This window comes from Bos indicus, chromosome X (assembly GCF_029378745.1).
Source record: "Bos indicus isolate NIAB-ARS_2022 breed Sahiwal x Tharparkar chromosome X, NIAB-ARS_B.indTharparkar_mat_pri_1.0, whole genome shotgun sequence".
In the NCBI taxonomy this organism is placed as follows: Eukaryota; Metazoa; Chordata; class Mammalia; order Artiodactyla; family Bovidae; genus Bos; species Bos indicus.
This window is the reverse complement of record NC_091789.1, coordinates 84,209,106-84,230,389: the sequence shown is the minus strand read 5'-3', so window position 1 is coordinate 84,230,389 and position 21,284 is coordinate 84,209,106. Positions and strand designations below refer to the sequence as shown.

Sequence of the window (21,284 nt, the reverse complement as noted above, 5' to 3'; positions counted from 1 at the left end):
ATGAAAGAGCTCCCAATGGTCAAAGCCAGAACAATTTGAGCAATACAATGAAGTAGTATTGGATTATAACTCAAAGTAGAAAATAAATAGTCATGAGTCCACAGATATATTAGTCCAATATAAATGAGTGAATAAGTATAGGAAATGAAGCAAATCTCCTGTGCAGAAGAATTTCAAATAATTTATACAGATACTCGACCCTCAGGAAAATGAAGCATAATTCCTAATACTTAACTATGAAGTACACGTAGTAACATCCTTCCAAAGAGTACAGTATGGAAAAGTGCAGTGTGGAAAAAAGTACCTTTAAAGTGAAGAAACTGGGAATTTCCTGGTGGGCCAGTGGTTAGGACTCCGTGCTTCCACTGCAGGGGGCACGGGTTTGATCCCTGGTCGGAGAACTAAGATCCCACAAACCATGTGGTATGGCCAAAACCAAAACAAAATTAAAGTGAAGAACCTGGCAAACAGTACCTCACCCAGGTGATTATGGTCAACATCAACAGTGATAAGTCATGTGGATAATATGTACCCTTTTTTGGTTTCCCTGATAGCTTAGTTGGTAAAGAATCCACTTGCAATGCAGGACACCCCGGTTTGATTCCTGGGTCGGGAAGATCCGCTGGAGAAGGGATAGGCTACCCACTCCAGTACTCTTGGGCTTCCCTTGTAGCTCAGCTGGTAAAGAATCTGCCTACAATGTGGGAGACCTGGGTTCGATCCCTGGGTTGGGAAGATCCCCTGGAGAAGGAAAGGGCTACCCACTCCAGTATTCTGGCCTGGAGAATTCCATGACTGTATAGTCCAAGGGGTCGCAAAGAGTCAGACATGACTGAGTGACTTACACTTTCACTTTGACATGATTTAATGAAAAGGGTAATTTACCTCTGTAGTCTCCCTGCTCCCCCACCCCAAAACCAAAAGCTGCAGTCTAAACATAAGAAAGTACACTGACAAATCCCAACTAGGGGAACAGTATACAAACTGCCTGATCAGTACTCCTCAAAATGGTCAAGGTCATCAAAAATACTGGCAAGTCTAAGAAACTGTCAGAGGCAAGAACCTAAAGAGACAGATGACAAAACATAATGTGGTGTCCTAGACAGGATGCTGGAATACAAAAAGGATATCAGGCAAAACCGAAGGATTTAGGTTTTGCCTAAATCCAAAAACAAGTATGGATTTACTGAGTAATAATGTATCAGTACTGGTTTATTAACTGTAATTAATGTACCACACAAATGTAAGATGTTAAGAATACAGGAAACTAGGTGTCGGATATATGGGAACTCTCTGTATTATCTTTGTGATATACTTGTAAATCTAAAACTACTCTGGAATTAAAAGTTTTTTTAAAAAAAAGAAAAAAAAAGTCCATTTGTGGACTTGCCTGTTGGTGCGGTGGATAAGAATCCACCTACCAATGCAGGGTGCATGGGTTCGATCCCTCGTTCAGGAAGAGCCCATATGACATGGAGCAAATAAGCCTGAACACCACAACTACTGAAGCTGAAGCTCCAATACTTTGGTCACCTGATGCAAAGAGCTGATACATTAGAAAAGACCCTGACATGGGGAAAGATTGAGGGAGAAAGTGGAGAAGGGGACGACAGAGGATGAGATGGTTGGATGGCATCACTGACTCAATGGACATGAGTTTGAGCAAGCTGTGGGAGCTGGTGAAGGACAGGGAAGCCTGGGAGCAGAGAGGAGGTGGGGAGGGGCAGGATCGATTCATTCTCCCTAGGAGAACACAGGGAGCAATTTCCAGGCTGGGAACAACAGAGAGGGAACACATTTCCGCCCATCAACAGAATTTGGATTAAAGATTTACTGTGCATGGCCCTGCCTATCAGAACAAGACCCAGTTTCCCCCACAGTCAGTCTCTCTCATCAGGAAGATTCCATAAGCCTCTTATCCTTATCCCTCAGAGGGAAAATTGATACTGCTCAGTTGTGTCCCACTCTTTGCGACCCTGTGCACTGTAGCCTACCAGACTCCTCTGTCCATGGAATTCTCCAACAAGAATACTGGAATGGGTTGCCATTTCCTTCTCCAGGGGATCTTCCCAACCCAGGGATCGAACATGGGTCTCCCACATTGCAGGCAGACGCTTTACCCTCTGAGCCACCAGGGAAGTATCCCTCAGGGGGAAGACAGAATAAAAACCACAATCACAGAAAACTAATCAAACTGATCACATGGACCACGGCCTCGTCTAACTCAATGAAACTATGAGCCAGGCCGTGTAGGGCCACCCAAGACAGACAGGTCATGGTGGAGAGTTCTGACAAAACGTGGTCGACTGGAGAAGGGAATGGCAAAGCACTTCAGTATTCTTGCCTTCAAAACCCCATGAACAGCATGAAAAGGCAAAAAGATAGGACACTGAAAGATGAACTCCCCAGGCTGGTAGGTGCCCAATATGCTATGGAGAAGAATAGAGAAATAACTCCAGAAAGAATGAAGAGACAGAGCCAAAGTGGAAACAACACCCAGTTGTGGATGTGACTCATGATGGAAGTAAAGTCTGATGGTGTAAAGAACAATACTGCATAGGAACCTGGAATGTTAGGTCCATGAATCAAGGTAAATTGGAAGTGGTCAAACAAGAGATGGCAAGAGTGAACATCGACATTTTAGGAAACAGTGAACTAAAATGGAATGGAATGGCATTTAACTAAGATGACCATTATATCTACTACTGTAGGCAAGAATCCCTTAGGGAAATGGAATAGCCCTCATAGTCAACAAGAGTCCAAAATGCAGTACTTGGATGCACTCTCAAAAACAATGATCTCTGTTAGTTTCCAAGGCAAGCCATTCAACATCACAGTAATCCAAGTCTATACCCTGACCAGTAATGCTGAAGAAGCTGAAGTTGAATGGTTGTATGAAGAACTACAGGACCTTCTAGAACTAACACCCAAAAAAGATGTCCTTTTATCATAGGGGACTAGAATGCAAAAGTAGGAAGTCAAGAGATACCTGGCTGCTGCTGCTGCTAAGTCGCTTCAGTCGTGTCCAACTCTGTGCGACCCCATAGACGGCAGCACACAAGGCTACCCCATTCCTGGGATTCTCCAGGCAAGAACACTGGAGTGGGTTGCCATTTCTTTCTCCAGTGCATGAAAGTGAAAAGTGAAAGTGAAGTCGTTCAGTCGTGTCCGACTCTTTGTGACCCCGTGGACTTCAGCTCACCAGGCTCCTCCGTCTATGGGATTTTCCAGACAAGAGTACTGGAGTGGGGTGCCATTGCCTTCTCCCAGAGATACCTGGAGTAACAGGCAAATTTGGCCTTGGAGTACAGAATGAAGCAGGGCAAAGGATAACAGAGTTTTGCCAAGAGAAAGCACTGGTCATAGCAAACACCCTCTTCCAAGAACACAGGAGAAGACTCTACACATGGACATCACCAGATGGCCAACACCGAAATCAGATTGATTATATTCTTTGTAGCCAAAGATGGAGAAGCTCTATACAGTCAACAAAAACAAGACCAGGAGCTAACTGTGGCTCCGATCATGAGCTCCTTATTGCAAAATTCAGACTTAAATTGAAGAAAGTGGGGAAAACCACTAGACCATTCAGGTATAACTTAAATCAAATCCCTTATGATTATACAGTATAAGTGATAAATAGATTCAAGGGATTAAATCTGATAGACAGAGTGCCTGAAGAACTATGGATGGAGGTTCATGACATTGTACAGGAGGCGGTGATCAAGACCATTCCCCCAAAAAAGAGATGTAAAAAGGCAAAATGGTTGTCTGAGGAGGCCTTACAAATAGCTAAGAAAAGAAGAGAAGCTAAAGGCAAAGGAGAAAAGGAAAGATATAACCATGTGAATGCAGACTTCCAAAGAATAGCAAGGAGAGATAAGAAAGCCTTCCTCCATGATCAATGCAAAGAAACAGGAAAACAACAGAATGGGAAAGACTAGAGATCTCTTCAAGAAAATTAGAGATACCAAGGGAACATTTCATGCACAGATGGGCACAATAAAGGACAGAAATAGTATGGACCTAACAGAAGCAGAAGATATTAAGAAGAGGTACCAAGAATACACAGAAGAACTATACAAAAAAGATAATGACCCAGATAACCATGATGGTGTGATCACTCACCTAGAGTCAGACATCCTGGAATGTGAAGTCAAGTGGGCCTTAGGAAGCATCACTACACACAAAGCTAGTGGAGGTGATGGAATTCCAGTTGAGCTATTTCAAATCCTGAAAGACGATGCTGTGAAAGTGCTTCACTCAACATGCCAGGAAATTTGGAAAACTCAGCAGTGGCCACAGGACTGGAAAAGGTCCAATCCCACAGAAAGGCAATGCCAAAGAATGTTCAAACTACTGCACCATTGCACTCATCTCACATGCTAGCAAAGTAATGCTCAAAATTCTCCAAGTCAGGCTTCAACAGTACATGAACCGTGAACTTTCAAATGTTCAAGCTGGATTTAGAAAAGGCAGAGGAACCAGAGATCAAATTGCCAACATCCACTGGATCACTGAAAAAGGAAGACAGTTCCAGAAAAACATCTACTTCTGCTTTACTGACTATGCCAAAGCCTTTGACTGTGTGGATCACAACAAACTGTGGAACATTCTTCAAGAGATGGGAATACCAGAATGCCTTACCTGCCTCCTGAGAAATCTGTATGCAGGTCAAGAAGCAATTACAACTGGACATGGAAACAGAGTGGTTCCAAATTGGGAAAGGAATATGTCAAGTCTATATACTGTCCCTGTTTATTTAACTTATATGCAGAGTCCATCATGCAAAATGCCAGGCTGGATGAAGCACAAGTTGGAATCAAGATTGCTGGGAGAAATCAATAACCTCAGATATGTATATGACACCACCCTTACAGCAGAAAGTGAAGAAGAACTAAAGAGCCTCTTGATGAAAGTGAAAGAGGAGAGTGAAAAAGTTGGCTTAAAACTCAACATTTAAAAAACTATGATCATGGCATCTGGTCACACTCTTCATGGCAAATAGTTGGGGAAACAATGGAAACAGTGAGAGACTTTTTCTGGGGGTCCAAAATCACTGCAGATGGTAACTGCAGCCACGAAACTAAAAATGCTTACTCTTGGAAGAAAAGCTATGACCAACCTAGACAGCATATTAAAAAGGAGAGACATTACTTTGTCAACAAAGGTCCGTCTAGTCAAAACTATGGTTTTTCCAGCAGTCATGTATGGATGTGAGAGTGGGACTATAAAGAAAGCTGAGCACCGAAGAATTGATGCTTTTGAACTGTGGTGTTGGAGAAGACTCTTGAGAGTCCCTTGGACTGCAAGGAGATCCAACCAGTCCATCCTAAAGGAGATCAGTCCTGGGTGTTCATTGGAAGGACTGATGTCGAAGCTGAAACTCCAATAGTTTGGCCACCTGATGCGAAGAACTGACTCATTTGAAAAGACCCTGATTATGGGAAAGATTGAGGGCAGCAGAAGGGGACAACAGAGGATGAGACGGTTGGATGGCATAACCAACTCGATGGACATGAGTTTGAGCAAGCTCCGGAAGTTGGTGATGGACAGGGAGGCCTGGGGTGCCGTAGTCCATGGGGTCGCAAAGAGTCAGGCATGACTGAGTGACTGAACAACCACAACTACCGGAGCCTGTGCACTCTAGGGACCGCGAGCTGCAACTACAGAGCCCGTGTGCCACAACTACTGAGCCAGCATGCCTAGAGCCTGCTGTGCTTCACATCAAGAGAAGCCAGAGCAATGAAAAGCCTGCACACATCAACAAAGAGTAGCCCCCACTGGCTGCAACCAGAGAAAGCCTGTATGTAACAAGGAAGACCCAGTGCAGCCAAAAATAAAAAAAAAAATATTTTTAAATGGTGACTGTCTACCTAGACTTCTTACCACCAGCCCAAGACTCATACTTCTGGGTTCTTGCTACCCATCCTCTGAAACATCCACATTTGTCAACCTTCTGCCTGAACCACAACTGGAGTTTACAGTATTTGTTAGACAGCACCATTTTCTGGCTGGGTCAAACCCCTGCTGTCAGCCAAATTACCTTCCCAGTCCCTGGAACACCCTAATTAGCAGATCTAATACTGTATCTCAGTTCTTCCCCTCCACCCTGTCTGCTCCAACAATAAAGTTAGACCTAGGACAGTATTCTTTCCCTATAGTGGAACTGGAGGGAAAATGAAACCTGCTTTTTATAGCACTGGTCTGGATATCTTGTTATTTACAAGACTACAGTGTTTTCTGTAATACAGTTTGGTTTAGCACTTAACCTCCAATCCTGGGCTTGGAAGGAAAACATGTCATTTTTACTACTACTGCAATCATGTGTCCATCTATAACACACTGTATCCCTAATGATCTGGAGAACTCAGCTAATAGTTTAAGGGCTCAAATATTTTTTCCAAAATTGCTCCCCTATTCTCCTTGGGCCTGGCTAGGGAGAAACCAGGACTGCTTGGGAGCCAAGAGGACAACCAATTCAGCAGAAAAAACACCTTCTCAAGCAGAACAAGGAGAAAAAGAGTGCTAGAGTGTGGGGGGAGAGTGTCAGTTTTTATTTTCATTTACCAATTTAATAATTTTCAAAAGATATTTACATATGAAGCTCTAATATGTTAAAGAACTATTCAGATGCAAAACCATCAACCCAAAAGAGATTTTAATTTCATAGCAAGGGATAATAAAACCCTTTACATTTTAATGATTATACCCCAGATTACATGCTTAGAATATGGTTCCCTTTAAGGAATGTTTTGAAGGACACATAGACTGTATGCAAACAACTGCTGGAGAAAGACACAACCATTAAACACAGCCTCTACCTGCAAAGCTACCCTTTCATTGGCAGAACTGCCCAGCTGCTAATTCCCTGGATCCTAAACCCACCTGAGTATTTTTGCCTTAAAGTAGCCACTTAAAACCATTTCTTCCCAAAAGCACTTTCTACTTCCTCAGATGCAAAAATCTGCCTCAACCACAGCCAACTAACAATCCCATCACATCTCAACAATCCCATCCCATCTTCCATCCTTCCAGTGTTTGCCTGATCCCTTGAGAAGCATTTTGTCTCCACAGAGGGAATGCCAGGCTTAGATACTGCAATGTTTTCCCACCCAGAGAAACCAATTAGCTATGGTTTCTATACCATAATTATACCCCCCCCAAAGCTAAGCCCCACTAAATACAGCAGTGTTTGCAAATCAGCAGCTGAAAAGACACAAGCTTAAACTGCAGAGACAAGCACTAGGTTTTCCTTAATCTGGAGGGCCCTCTGCAACATGCCCTATGCTGTTCTTCTGGAATTGTGACAAGATAAGGAACTAAATGCAAAGACCCTGACCCAGTAAAACTTTATTGGCGTCACATGCAAAGCAACCAGAAGTTGCTCTTTTCTAACCTGACCACCAACCACAGGGTATAGAAGCCTGGTCTTGCGAATTTTGGTCCATGTGAGTAGAATTATGGCTCTCCTTCCCACAAGAACTGTTTCCTATAACCTATAATGGAAAAAAAATATAAAAAAGAACACACACACATATATATATGAATCACTTTGCTGTGATTTGCTATTTAATAACACAACATTGTAATCAACTATACTTCAATAAAAAAAAATTTTTTTAAAGAATTCAGGGACTTCCCTGGTGATTAAGTGGTTAAGAGTCCACCTGCCAATGCAAGGGACATGGGTTCAATCCCTGATCTGGATTCCACATGCCACGGAGCAACTGAGCCCATGGACCACAACTACTGAAGCCCATGCACCTAGAGCTCGAGCTCTGCAAGGAGAAGCTACTGCAGTGAGAAGCCCGCACACCATAACAACGAGTAGCTCTCTGGTCACCACACCTAGAGAAAGCCCTCGCACAGCAATGAAGACCCAGCATAGCCAAAAAAAACATCAAGAAATCAGTTCCCCTATCCTGATCCAGCCCCCTGATAAGGAGCTCCTTGACACATCTCTATATCTACAGTCCCCATGTCAAGATGCATGTGGATATATCATATACAATTGGTTAAGTCTTTTGATTCTCAGTCAGAATCAGTAAGTCATGTGTGGCTGACATAAAAATTGCAGATGACCTGAACGCCAGTACTGGAAACTGGCCCATTAAAGCCTGGATCATAGAATTAGCCTGGGAAGACGGCTGCCTTTTGGCCTTACTTCCAGGGTGATCATTTTAATCAAAGTGGAAAATAATTTATCATAATGTTAGGTAGGAAGTTAAGCAAGAGCAACAAGGGGTGACCTAGCTGAAAAGGATGCAAGCTGATCTCTAGGGCCCATTCCAGACACACCCAGAAGAGCTCAAAGATATGCTACAAAAATAAACAGACTTTTCCAACTACTGCACATGCGCCCTAGGCACACAGTGGATACAAACTAACCACAGGGGCTTCCTCAAGTAACCTTAGGCAGCTAGGAGCCCATTCACAAGTATTTACACATATATACATCTGATTATAACAGACTGAATTATGGTAAGACATGCACAACAAAGCCTATTGTTATGTAACTTGCAACTGTCAATAGGCCTTGAGCATATGCCCATTTCCATTCCCTTTCTTGACTGGTGGTGGGTATAAGCCCTATTTTGCACAGGGCACAACCAAAAGGAGGAGACCTAAAGTATAAAAACGGGGAACCCAAGAGAGATCGTTACACTGTTTACACAGGTGTAAAGTGCTGCACTCAATATGCCAGCAAATTTGGAAAATTCAGCAATGGCCACAGGACTGGAAAAGGTCAGTTTTCATTCCAATCCCAAAGAAAGGCAATGCCAAAGAATGCTCAAACTACTGCACAATTGCACTCATCTCACACGCTAGTAAAGTAATGCTCAAAATTCTCCAAGCCAGGCTTGAGCAATAGGTGAACCATGAACTTCCAGATGTTCAAGCTGATTTTAGAAAAGGCAGAGGAACCAGAGATCAAATTGCCAACATCCACTGGATCATCAAAAAAGCAAGAGAGTTCCAGAAAAACATCTATTTCTGCTTTACTGACTATGCCAAAGCCTTTGACTGTGTGGATCACAATAAACTGTGGAAAATTCTAAAAGAGATGGGAATACCAGACCACCTGAGCTGCTTCTTGAGAAATCTATATGCAGGTCAGGAAGCAACAGTTAGAACTGGACATGGAACAACAGACTGGTTCCTAATAGGAAAAGGAGAACGTCAAGGCTGTATATTGTCACCCTGCTTATTAACTTCTATGCAGAGTACATCATGAGAAATGCTGGGCTGGAAGAAGCATAAGCTGGAATCAAGATTGCCGGGAGAAATATCAATAACGTCAGATATGCAGATGACACCACCCTTATGGCAGAAAGTGAAGAGGAACTCAAAAGCCTCTTGATGAAAGTGAAAGAGGAGAGTGAAAAAGTTGGCTTAAAGCTCAACATTCAGAAAACGAAGATCATGGCATCTGGTCCCATCACTTCATGGGAAATAGATGGGGAAACAGTGGAAACAGTGTCAGACTATTTTGGGGGGCTCCAAAATCACTGCAGATGGTGACTGCAGCCATGAAATTAAAATACGCTTACTCCTTAGAAGAAAAGTTATGACCAACCTAGATAGCATATTCAAAAGCAGAGACATTACTTTGCCAACAAAGGTCCGTCTAGTCAAGGTTATGGTTTTTCCAGTGGTCATGTATGGATGTGAGAGTTGGACTGTGAAGAAAGCTGAGTGCCAAAGAATTGATGCTTTTGAACTGTGGTGTTGGAGAAGACTCTTGAGAGTTCCTTGGACTGCAAGGAGATCCAACCAGTCCATTCTGAAGGAGATCAGCCCTGGGATTTCTTTGGAAGGAAAGATGTTAAAGCTGAAACTCCAGTACTTTGGCCACCTCATGCGAAGAGCTGACTCATTGGAAAAGACTCTGATGCTGGGAGGGATTGGGGGCAGGAGGAGAAGGGGACGACAGAGGATGAGATGGCCGGATGGCATCACCGACTCAATGGTCGTGAGTTTGAGTCAACTCCGGGAGATGGTGATGGACAGGGAGGCCTGGTGTGCTGCGATTCATAGGGTCGCCAAGAGTCGGACACGACTGAGTGACTGAACTGAACTGAAGCATTTCTTGGTATGTAAATTTTACTTCAAAAGAAGAAAACCCTAAAATAAAAAAAAAAAAAGAAGAAAACCCTAAAATATTGAAATCTATTTAATGGTATAGGACTTCCCTGGTGGTCCAATGGTTAAGAATCCACATGCCAAGGCAGTGGACAGGGGTTCAATCCCCGGTTCAGAAAGATTCCACATGCTGCAGGGCAACTAAGTCCATGCACCACAATTATTGAGCCCTCGTGCCCTAGAGCCCATGCTTCACAACAGGAGAAGCCACCACAATAAGCCCACACACTGCAAACAGAGAGTAGCCCCTCCCTGCAACTCGAGAAAGACTGAGCCCAGCAACAAAGACCCAGAGCAGCCAAAAATAATACATAAATTTTTAAAAATAAAAATAATTAATGGTATTATGCTGAAGTAGGAGGACATATCCTGATGTCTACAACTTACTTTGAAATGCATCCAAAAAATAAGATGAATTGGTATAACAGATATGTGATAAAGCAAGTATAGTGAGATATTAATAATAGGATCTGGGTAGTGGGGCAAAAAAAAAGAAGGGGACCACTTTGCCCATAGACTGCTGCCTCTCAGTTCAAAGGCTCACAAAACGGAGACATAATACATGACAATGTGGCTTCTCACCTAAGCACCCTAATGCAGCTGTTTTCACCAAGGGCACCAAGAACCTCCATACTGCCAAATCAAATGGCCATTTCTTGGTCTTTCTTGACCTTTGTGCTGCATTTAAAACCACTGACCACTATCTCCTTCATTAAGTTTTCCCTTCTCCTCGGGTATAGTGGTATACAACACTTTCTCCCGGATTTCTTCCGGCTCTCTAATCATTCCTTCTCAGTCTGAGTCTTGAATTCCTTCCTCTCTGCCTATCCTCATATAGACGTTGGTATTCCCAAGGATCTTTGTGTTGTCATTGCCCTTCTGACTCTATGTACTTTCCTCCAGAAGATTTTATACACAGCAGTGGCTTCCTATTGGATCGAACAGTATCCCCCCAAATTTCATGTTGACCTGGAATGTATGAATGACCTTATTTGGGAAAATAGGGTATTGACAGATGTAATCAAGTTAATATGCAGTCATCCTGGATTAAGGTGGGTCCTAATCCAACATGACTATTATCCTTATAAGAGGTATACTGCACACAAAGAGAGAGACAAAGTGGAGAATGCCATGTGAAGACAGATGCAGAGAATGGAGTGATGCATCTACATGCCAAGGTATTCCAAGGATCATCAGCACCATCACAAGCTAAAAGCAGCACAGAACAGATTCTCTCTCACAGCCTCCAAAAAGACACTAACCCTGCTGACACCTTGATTTCAGACTTCTGGCCTCTGGAAGTCAGAGAAAGAATGAATTTCTGGAGAATTTTTTTTGTGGTGAAATCTAAGTAAGATGAAATTTGCTATTTTAACCATTCCAATTGTACTTCAATAGCATTAATTACATTCATCATGTTGTAAAACTATCACCACTATCTATTTCTAAAACTTTTGCATCATCCCAAGCAGAAACTCTGTCTCCATTCCCTCCTGCCCAGCCCCTAATAACCTCTATTCTACTTTCTGTCTCTGTGAATTTGCCTATTCTAGGTATCTTATACAAGTGGAATCACACAATATTGGTCCTTTTGTTCCTGGCTTATTTCAGCTAGCATAATGTTTTCAAGGTTCACCCATACTGTAACATGTATCACAATTTTACTCATTTTCAAGTCTGAATACTCCACTGCATGGAAACCTATTTTATCCATTTATCAGTGGACACTTGGGCTGTTTCCACCTTTCAGCTCTTATAAATACTGCTGCAATGAACACTGGTATGCAAGTATATGTTTGGGTCCCTGTTTTCAATTCTATTGGGTATACCCCTAAGAGTGGAACTGCTGGGTCACATCAAAATTCTATGTTTAACTTTTTGAGGAACTGCCATTTGTTCAAGAGGATGGGTGTAGAAAGGTGGGAAGTAGAGCAATCCGGAAGAGATACGATAATCTGGCTAAGAGAAGGAACAGAACAACTGACCCAGGCTCAGATATCCCGATTTTATAACATAAAGAATGTGAGACTCAGCATGTCGTGGTCAAATGAATTGTCTGAAGTTACCCAGCTAGCAAAGCAAGTGGCAGCCTGAATTTTAACTGAAGCCTGAAAAATCCAAAGCCACTGCTCTATCTTTCTACCTTGCCTCCATGTTATATTTTTCCCAGGCAGGGAAAAGTTCCAAAGATCTGCTTTCACTCCTCCAATTTTCACCATATTCTAGCAATCCTAAACTCCTACCCTGCCCTGAAGGGGCCATGCTTCCTCTTGCTTCTAAATCTTTACACATAAAACTGTCTAGTATGCCATGTACATCAGCTTCTTCCTCACTGCTTAATTCCCACTAATCTTTAAAAGTCAGTATTTTTTTCTTAAGAAGGCTTCTCTGACAACTTCCCCCTTCACACACACATACACACAATCTGGATTGGAGACATATCTTGTGTTTTTTTATTTATCATATGAAATTTTCCATGTCATCATAGGAAACTGGTGGCTCAGACAGTAAAGAATCCACCTGCAATGCCCGAGACCTGGGTTCAATCCCTGGGTTGGGAAGGTCCTCTGAAGAAGGGATAGGCTACCGCTCCAGTATCCTTGCCTGGAGAATTCCATGGACAGAGGAGCCTGGCAGGCTACAGTCCATGGGGTCGCAAAGAGTCAGACACAACTGAGCGACTCTCTCTCTCTCTCTCTCTCTCTCTCTCTCTCTCTCACACACACACACACACACACACACACACACGATTTTAAGGACATGTATGTCTTTCACCACTGCATTCTAAGCAACCAGCAGATTGAGCTGGTCCACAGGAGGCATTTGGTATATGTTCACCAAAGGTATGCAATGGTGAGATCAGGATACTCAGAAAGTTAAACAACTTTCAGATACAGTGGGCAGTCTTTTGTCTTTCCAGGAGTTTGCAACTCTCCAAAAACTTCACTAGCAGACTATAATCTGACTGACCATCTAAGACCTGGAGGTTTGAAAACCACTGCCTTCAAGACAGGATATAAAGCAGAATTCAGAGAAAGTCACTTCAACATTAACACAATTAAAATGCTTTTATAAGCAGCCTTATTTAAAAACAGCCTTGTTCAGGTAGCTGAAACCTCAGGCTACTAGAGATCTTAATGGAGGAACCTGAGCTTAGCTATAAGGTCCAGCAGAAGCTTAGATCCTGAGACATAATTGCTTCTGAATTAGCACAGATTTTTCTAGTAGACATGTATGGATGTGAGAGTTGGACTATAAAGAAAGCTGAGCATCAAAGAATTGATGCTTTTGAACCATGGTGTTGGAGAAGACTCTTGAGAGTCCCTTGGACTGCAAGGAGATCCAACCAGTCCATCCTAAAGGAAATCAGTCCTGAATATTCATTGGAAGGACTGATGCTGAAGCTAAAACTCCAATACTTTAGCCACCTTGATGTGAAGAACTGACTGACTGGAAAAGACCCTCATTGGAAAAGATTGAAGGTGGGAGGAGAAGGGGACGAAAGAGGATGCGATGATTGGATGGCATCACTGATGCGACAGACATGAGTGTGAGTAGGTTCCGGGAGTTGGTGATGGGCAGGGAAGCCTGGTGTGCTGTAGTCCATGGGATTGCAAGGGGTCAGACACGACTGAGCGCCAACTGAACTAGCACAGGTAGCACGGAGGCACCAATCCTCAGTAAGCTCTCTCTCAGAATATTCCCGTGATAATCACCCAATGTATACGGGTTCTCCACTGGTGAAATTGTAACCACTGTCATTGGAGGATATTTGACCAACCAAAGTAAGCTACGCAACATTCACTTCATCAAATTTGTATTAAGCATTTGCTGTGCTGTGCTTAGTTGCTCAGTCATGTCTGACTCTTTGCAACCCCATGGACTGTAGTCCACCAGGCTCCATGGGGTTCTCCAGGCAAGAATACTGGAGTGGGTTGCCATGTCCTCCTCCAGGGGATCTTCCCAACCAAGAGACTGAACCCAGGTCTTCTGCATTGCAGGCAGATTCTTATCACATGTCAAACATTGTGCTAAACACTGGAGATACAGGTAAGAACAAAACAGGTCTCTGCCTTCGTGCAGCTCATGGTACAGGAGACTGACATTTATCAAAGAATCACATAAGTAGCTACAAACTGTTGTAATGGCTGTGAAGGAAAAGTACAGAGGGCTATTAAAGCATGTAAGAAAGGGGCTCAGGGATGAAGTGCTGCTGCTGCTGCTGCTAAATCGCTTCAGTTGTGTCTGACTCTGTGCGACCCCATAGACGGCAGCCCACCAGGCTCCTCTGTCCCTGGGAATCTCCAGGCAAGAACACTGGAGTGGGTTGCCATTTCCTTCTCCAATGCAGGAAAGTGAAAAGTGAAAGTGAAGTCGCTCAGTCGTGTCCGACGCTTTGCGACCCCATGGACTGCAGCCCACCAGGCTCCTCTGTCTATGGGATTTTCCAGATAATACTCAAGTGGGTTGCCATTGCTTTCTCTGGGATGAAGAGCAGTGGGCCTCAAACCTTACAGAATTCTATTTTAACTCATCAGGTTTGGTCCTTGCCGAATACACCCAACGTATAGAGATCATAGAGCAAAGACCTATAGGGACAAAGCAAGTAACAGAGGTGTGAAGCTGCTATATTGAAAGCAACACTGAGGAATATGCCCCATGTAAAGGAGGCAAGCTGTAATTCATCTCTGGATGGTAATTCCAACACAGGAATAAGAGCCCAGGGTTCTCAGGGCTTGGCGGGGCAGCCCTGCCGCATGTTGGGACCGGGGTCCAATATGGAAAGCCCATCATCCTGGGACACGGGGTGCAGCTGGAAAGGTGGCCATCCCCTCGCGCATCACTTCCCCATCATTTCACCCCTGTGGAAACTGGTGTTAAACCTTTCATAGAGGACCTGCCTCCAGGTCTGGGTTTCATACACAGCAGAGCAGCTACCTCCCTGCAATCTATTGAAACTCAGCCCTCCAAGGGTTTGTAAAAATAAAACAAACCAATGAGAAACTAGTTTAAAAAGAATGTAGTAAACTAAGATTTAAAAATTAAAAATTTATTTTAAAAAAATAGGAAAAAAGTTAAAAAAAAAAAAAAAAAAAGAGTCCAGAGTTGCCAAGATCTTCTGATAGTTGAAAGACAGTTGGAAATTCTAATTTTTATGTGAATTCTGATTTTTAAATAGTAACTAATGCATACATGTTTAAAATGCTGGGTCAGACAAATAAAATTTATCTGTGAATGTGGCTCATGGACTGCCAGTTCATGACTCCTGGTTTATCTTAGAAAGAAAAAGTACCATCAACTTTGGCTGTATCCCTTCTCCAAATGCTTTCCCCCACCCCTACCCCCAAATGGTAAGCCTAGGGCTCTGAGGATAAGACCCTACACAAGCTTTTCACATTGTCCATATATGTACTCTGTTTCCCCCTATTACCTAAAACAGTGTAAGGCTTTCTGTAGTATTTATTATCTGTGTCACTGGCTTGGGAATCTAGACAAGAACTATCTGGACCAAACCAAATGGACCAAAAGAGATCCAAGGTTCTTAGTGCTCTTTCAGGTCCTCTGAACCCTGTCAGAAAGAGAATATAAGGAGGTAAGAAGAGCAAGGCCTGTTTCAAAGGCAGACAGGGATCTGCCACCTTCTTTGTAACTTAAGACCTGAAAATTTTGGTTGAACTGGACAAATACCTTCTAACAGAAAAAAACAGGAAGATAACATCTCTTACATGTTAACAACATGCCATCAGAAAGCAGCTGAATCTGCTCCTAATTACTCCAGAAAAAGCAGCTAATTAATAATTATGCCAAAACCAAAAAAAGTTTTGACATAGAGGATGTGCTTTGGCATTCAGATAGATTATACCAACTAATACTCTTCAGCAGGAAAAAGTTTCATTATTCGGGGGAGCATTTGGTGGTTAACATCCTGACTGGCCCTTTGGGATAAAGTCTAACTAAAAATGAAAAATTCTCCAGGAACAATATTAAGTTCTTTTATGGTAGAAAAGAACTTTGGTACCTCCAGCCCTCGATCTTTCAGCCCAAGGTTATCTGGTTAACTACGACACTGGAGTGCAAAACTCTGGGGCTTCAAGCAAGCAATTAACCCAAAATCTGAACAAACCCTCAAGTGTGCCTTCAGTTAACCTTCAGGCCACCTCAGTGTACAAACAGATAAGACTTTCCATTAAGACAAGAATATAAATCTAAAAACAAACCATGACCTAGGTAGTAGTTACAATGATAATTCATTACATTGAATATTTACATTTTCTTATATATGTCTTATATTTCAGAACAAGAATGTTAAAAACTATTATCTTGCCCACCCTAGTGGCCAAAGGATAAGATCACCAGAAGAGGGTGGATATGAAAGCCTGCTGAACAGATCAAAAAAAAAAAAAAAACAAACCCGAAACAAAACACTATAGCAACTATAATCCCCTACACCTAGTAAATACCTGAAGTATGGGTACTTTAGCTATTCTTGCCTGGGAAATACTATGGACAGAGGAGCCTGGCAGGTTACAGTCCATGGGGTCACAAGAGTCAGACACAACTTAGTGACTAAACGACAACAAAAAATGGGTGCTTTATGTTGTTACAGGAAAGAAGAGTCTAGACTCTTCAGTTCTATTCCATTTATCTCTATGTTTATACTTATATATGTATCCTGACTACCATAGCTTTGTAGTTAGTTTTGAAATCAGGTACAGTGAGTCCTCCAATTTTGTTATTTTTCAAGATCTGTCCTCTGCTTTTGGACAAGTTAAGTTTGGTATGTCTATTATCAAGTAGAGATACAGACTAAGTATCTGGATACAGGAGTCTAGCGTTCAGAATAGGTCAGGACTAAAGACAAAAATGTGAAAATTCACAACATAAAGACAGGATTTAGGGACTTCCCTGGTGGTCCAGTGGTTGGGAGTCCGCCTTTCAATACAGGGGACACAAGTTCAATCCCCAGTCTGGGAAGATCCCACACGCCACATAGAAACTAAGCCCATGAGCCACAACTACTGAGCCCACATGCCACAACTACTGAAATGCCCATGCTGCAGAGTCCGTGCTCCCTCAAGAGAAGAGAACAAGAGAAGCCACCACAACGAGAAGTCCATACAAGGCAATGAAGAGTAGCCCCCATCTGCCACAACTAGAGGAAGCCTGTATGTGGCAATGAAGACCCACTGCACCCAAAAATAAGTGTTTTTTTAAGATGAAATTTAAAACCAAGAACCTGAATAGGATCACCAAAGAAAGGAGTACAATTTTAAAAAATGGCATTCCAACATTAACAGAAAGAAGAATTCCAGCTAATTAATACAGAAAGAATGGTGAAATTAGAAAACCACCACTTGTAATACCTAATGAAATAACTGATTTAGGTATTGATAATAATGATATTATTGATGGTAATGATTATCAATGGATGAAAGGCTGATGGGGAAGTGGGTATTCATAGGATGCTAAAGTATCCCTGACATATTATTTATTCATCACAAGGGGGGAAATGAAGCCTTGCAAAGGAGTGATCTGCCTATGACTACCTGAACTCACTGATCAACCATAAAATTACTAAAAGTAGAAAAATCAGACAGTGTATACTTCCTGATATGTTGCAATATGAAGTACATGACCTTACCTATGAAGAATTCTTGACAAAAACACTGAACCTTAAATCTTTTTGTTTTGGCTCTAGAATAGTTTTTTTTTTTTTTAATTTTTATTGAGATATAATCAACAAACGGCATTGTATTAGTTTCAGGTGTACAACCTAATGACTTGATATTTATATGTACTGTGAAATGATCACAATAGGTCTAGTTACCATCTGTCACCACACATAATTATAGACTTTTTTGTGATGAGAACTTTTAAGAATTTTAAAGATTTACTCTCTTAGCAACTTTCAAACATGCACTATATATTATGTGTGTGTGTGTGTATATATATAGTTTCCCTAGTGGCTGGGTCGGGAAGATCCCCTGGAGAAGGGAATGGGAACCCACTCCAGTATTCTTGCCTGGAAAATCCCATGGACAGAGGAGCCTCGCGGACCCCAATCCATGAGGTCGAAAAGAGTCAGACACTCTTTGCGACCTCAAGTCAGGAGATTGAGGGGCCCCGGTGGCCAAATGGATCTAGCATTTTGTGGAGAACTGCTCTACTCTGTCAAGTACTACTGGTAGGCAAAGGAAGAGGAGGATTATGAACTGACCATTAGATTTAGCTATATGAAAGTCATTGGTGACCTTGACAAAAGCAATGGGAGTAGAATGAAACAGAAGAAATAGTAGAAATGAAATAGAAATTAAATAGCAGAAGAAAGTGGGTGACATAGAGAAAGAACAGATGGGTGACAGCAAGAGAACATAGAGGACAAGCAAGTGGGTCACAAAGAGAGAGAGTGACAGACAGTGAGTGACATGGGAGAGAGGGTGGGTCATAGATAAATAGAAGTCAGATAACTCTGTCAGTCATCATTTATCGCGTCTCAGTTCCAAATTTACCCCTCAATACCTGCTCTATGACAGAACTCCTTTAACCATCTCTCCTCTACAGCCAGCATGATGCTAAGCTTTCTCAGTAAAGGATGCCTGAGGCACACTGAAGGAGGACGGGGCTCTCCTGAAGTTGCCAGCTGCTGCTGCACAGTGGATGAGCAAAGTGACACACGGCCACTCACCCAGAACACACAGTCCTTCATCGACCTTGCAGTCTCTACCTGGCCTCGAAGTAACCTTCTTGCACCCCTCTCTCCATGGAAACAAGCCACTTCAGTGGCTGCCTGTGCCCTGAGCCCCACCCCTTCTGTGCTCCTACACCATGGGTTTTGGAGTTTGCAATTAGCAGATGCAAGCTATTATATATAGAATGGATAAACAAGGTATATAGCACAGGGAACCATATTCAATATCCTATGATAAACCATAATGGAAAAAAATATGAAAAAGTATACCTGAAACTATAGTAACATGATGTTGTAAATCAACATGACGTTGTAAATCAACAATACTTGAATTAAAAAGTTTTTAAATCCTAAAAATAAACGTGTATAAATCAATCACTTTCCTGTAAAGCAGAAATTAACATATTGTAAATCAACTATACTTTAATAAAAAATAAATTAAAAAAAATAACGGCTAAGATGTTAAATTTTATGTTCTATTTTATAACAATTTTTTAAAACATTTAAATGTTCATTTCCCCATCCTTAGCCATCTGGTGAAGGAACATTCCTTTCTTAACACGAAAGTCTCCTGTGAGCCCTTCCCTCAGCCCACTGACCCTTGTAGTTGGCCATTCCCCACACATTTATCAAGCAATATACCAATTGTGGTTTACCTATCTCTTTCCACCACTAGAGTATAAGCAATTTGGGGGCAGGACCAGTGTTTTACTCCTCTGTATCCCCTAGGCCTGGAGCTTGGTAGACTGGAAAGACCCAAGAAAAGCTTTTTTTTGTGGGGGGGGATGTTAAAATTAATGTGTATGTTTGTATATTAACGCACAACATGCACAAAAATCGTTGAAAAAATAAAAAGGGAAAATATTTTACTACATATAATGTGAATTTTATATCTTTAATATGTTACATTTCAAAAAAATTTTTTAACTATTTCCAAACAGAAAGGTGAGTGCTCAACCCTGACTGAAAACGATACATTAAATTATAAAAGTAAAATATTTAAATTTAGTAAGAACAATACCATAATGTATCACTTTTTATGTATTGAAATAAAATGGATTTCAAAATAGTAATTTTGAAAGCTGAAGACCCGAGAAAGCCTGGATCGATTGAAGTTCTGGCTCTTCAATCGAGTACATACGGGAGAGTTATTTGACCCGGCATCGGGGGCTCCCCAGGATTTAGAAATCTGCAGATATTCCCACTCCCTCTTCGGAGGACAATGGCGCGCGTCTCGCGCGCGCCCTTGTCAGCACTTTGGGCCCCTGGGGGAGTCCAAGGGACCTTCATCCCCACTCCCGGCCAGGGCCGGTGAACCAGACCCGCCCATCGTCCCAGACATACCTCAGGTAACTGGCAGCCTGCTCCGGGCTTAAGGCCCCAGCTTCCGCAAATCCTCGGGACACCTCCATGACGCCTCAGAGAGTTTCCTCTCGGCCGGGGATTGAATTTCCCTCGTTTCCGCCCTGCACATGCGCCAGGCGAATGGAGGCGGGGCCGGGTCAACCGTCGACGTCCCGGCGGCCAATCCGCTATATCATGCTCTGGCGCCACCGCCTGAGCCCCGCCCACGAAGGTCGCGCGCCTGCGTATACGCAGGCTCGGGCCGGGGAGGTGGGTTAGAGGCGGTCGCCAGCGCAGTGGCGCGGGCTGGATTGCGTCTTTTTGTTTTGCATTTCAATCCAATCCAAATCATGCTGCGGCAGATTCATGTGTGTGTGTGTGTGTGGGTGTGGGTGTGGGTGTGGGTGTGATATCCTTGTGAGTGGGGTAGACTGTCTCAAAGGATCTTAATCTTTTTAATGGCCCCTAGAAAGCTCCTCCACAGCGTCCCCAAATATCCTCCTTTCCCTGTTGGGCGATGTCCGACGCTGAGCGTGCTTTAAATTCAAACACCCTAGGAGGTATAGCGGAGAAGGCAATGGCACCCGACTCCAGTACTCTTGCCTGGAAAATCCCATGGACGGAGGAGCCTTGTAGGCTGCAGTCCATGGGGTCGCTAAGAGTTGGACACGACTGAGCGACTTCACTTTCACTTTTCACTTCCATGCACTGGAGAAGGAAATGGCAACCCACTCCAGTGTTCTTGCCTGGAGAATCCCAGGGACGGGGCAGCTTGGTGGGCTGCCGTCTATGGGGTCGCACAGAGTCGGACACGACAGAAGCGACTTAGCAGCAGCAGCAGGAGGCATAGACCTCGTTGTAGGGTAAGGGGGTTAGAGAAGGCGAGGTTCAGAAAAAGAAGGAGACTGGCACTTCTTACAGGAACAATCACCTTTAATGAGGAGAGAAGGGGCAGGAGTCAGATTAGCCAGCTGCTGCACTTATCCAGGAAAAGAGTAAGTATATATGGGCATGTATATGTGGAAAGTTACTGTCTTAAGGGGGCCTGTTCTCCAAGGTTGTTCGGAGTAGTTATCTCTTAAATGGCTGGGGCAAGGAATTTTGG

The 21,284-nt window shown here is 42.9% G+C and overlaps 1 protein-coding gene across 1 annotated transcript in view; it reads right to left on the bottom strand.

The window, feature by feature from the left end:
• The window catches only part of ERCC6L (ERCC excision repair 6 like, spindle assembly checkpoint helicase), a 32,020-nt gene extending 11,704 nt beyond the window's left edge, over nucleotides 1-20,316 (bottom strand). Inside the window, exon 1 of the mRNA XM_070785152.1 lies at nucleotides 20,180-20,316. Within this exon, the coding sequence (XP_070641253.1) occupies nucleotides 20,180-20,247 (68 nt within the window). The 5' untranslated portion in view covers nucleotides 20,248-20,316. The remainder of the gene's footprint in view (nucleotides 1-20,179) is intronic.
• Between the last annotated feature and the right edge of the window lie 968 nt (nucleotides 20,317-21,284).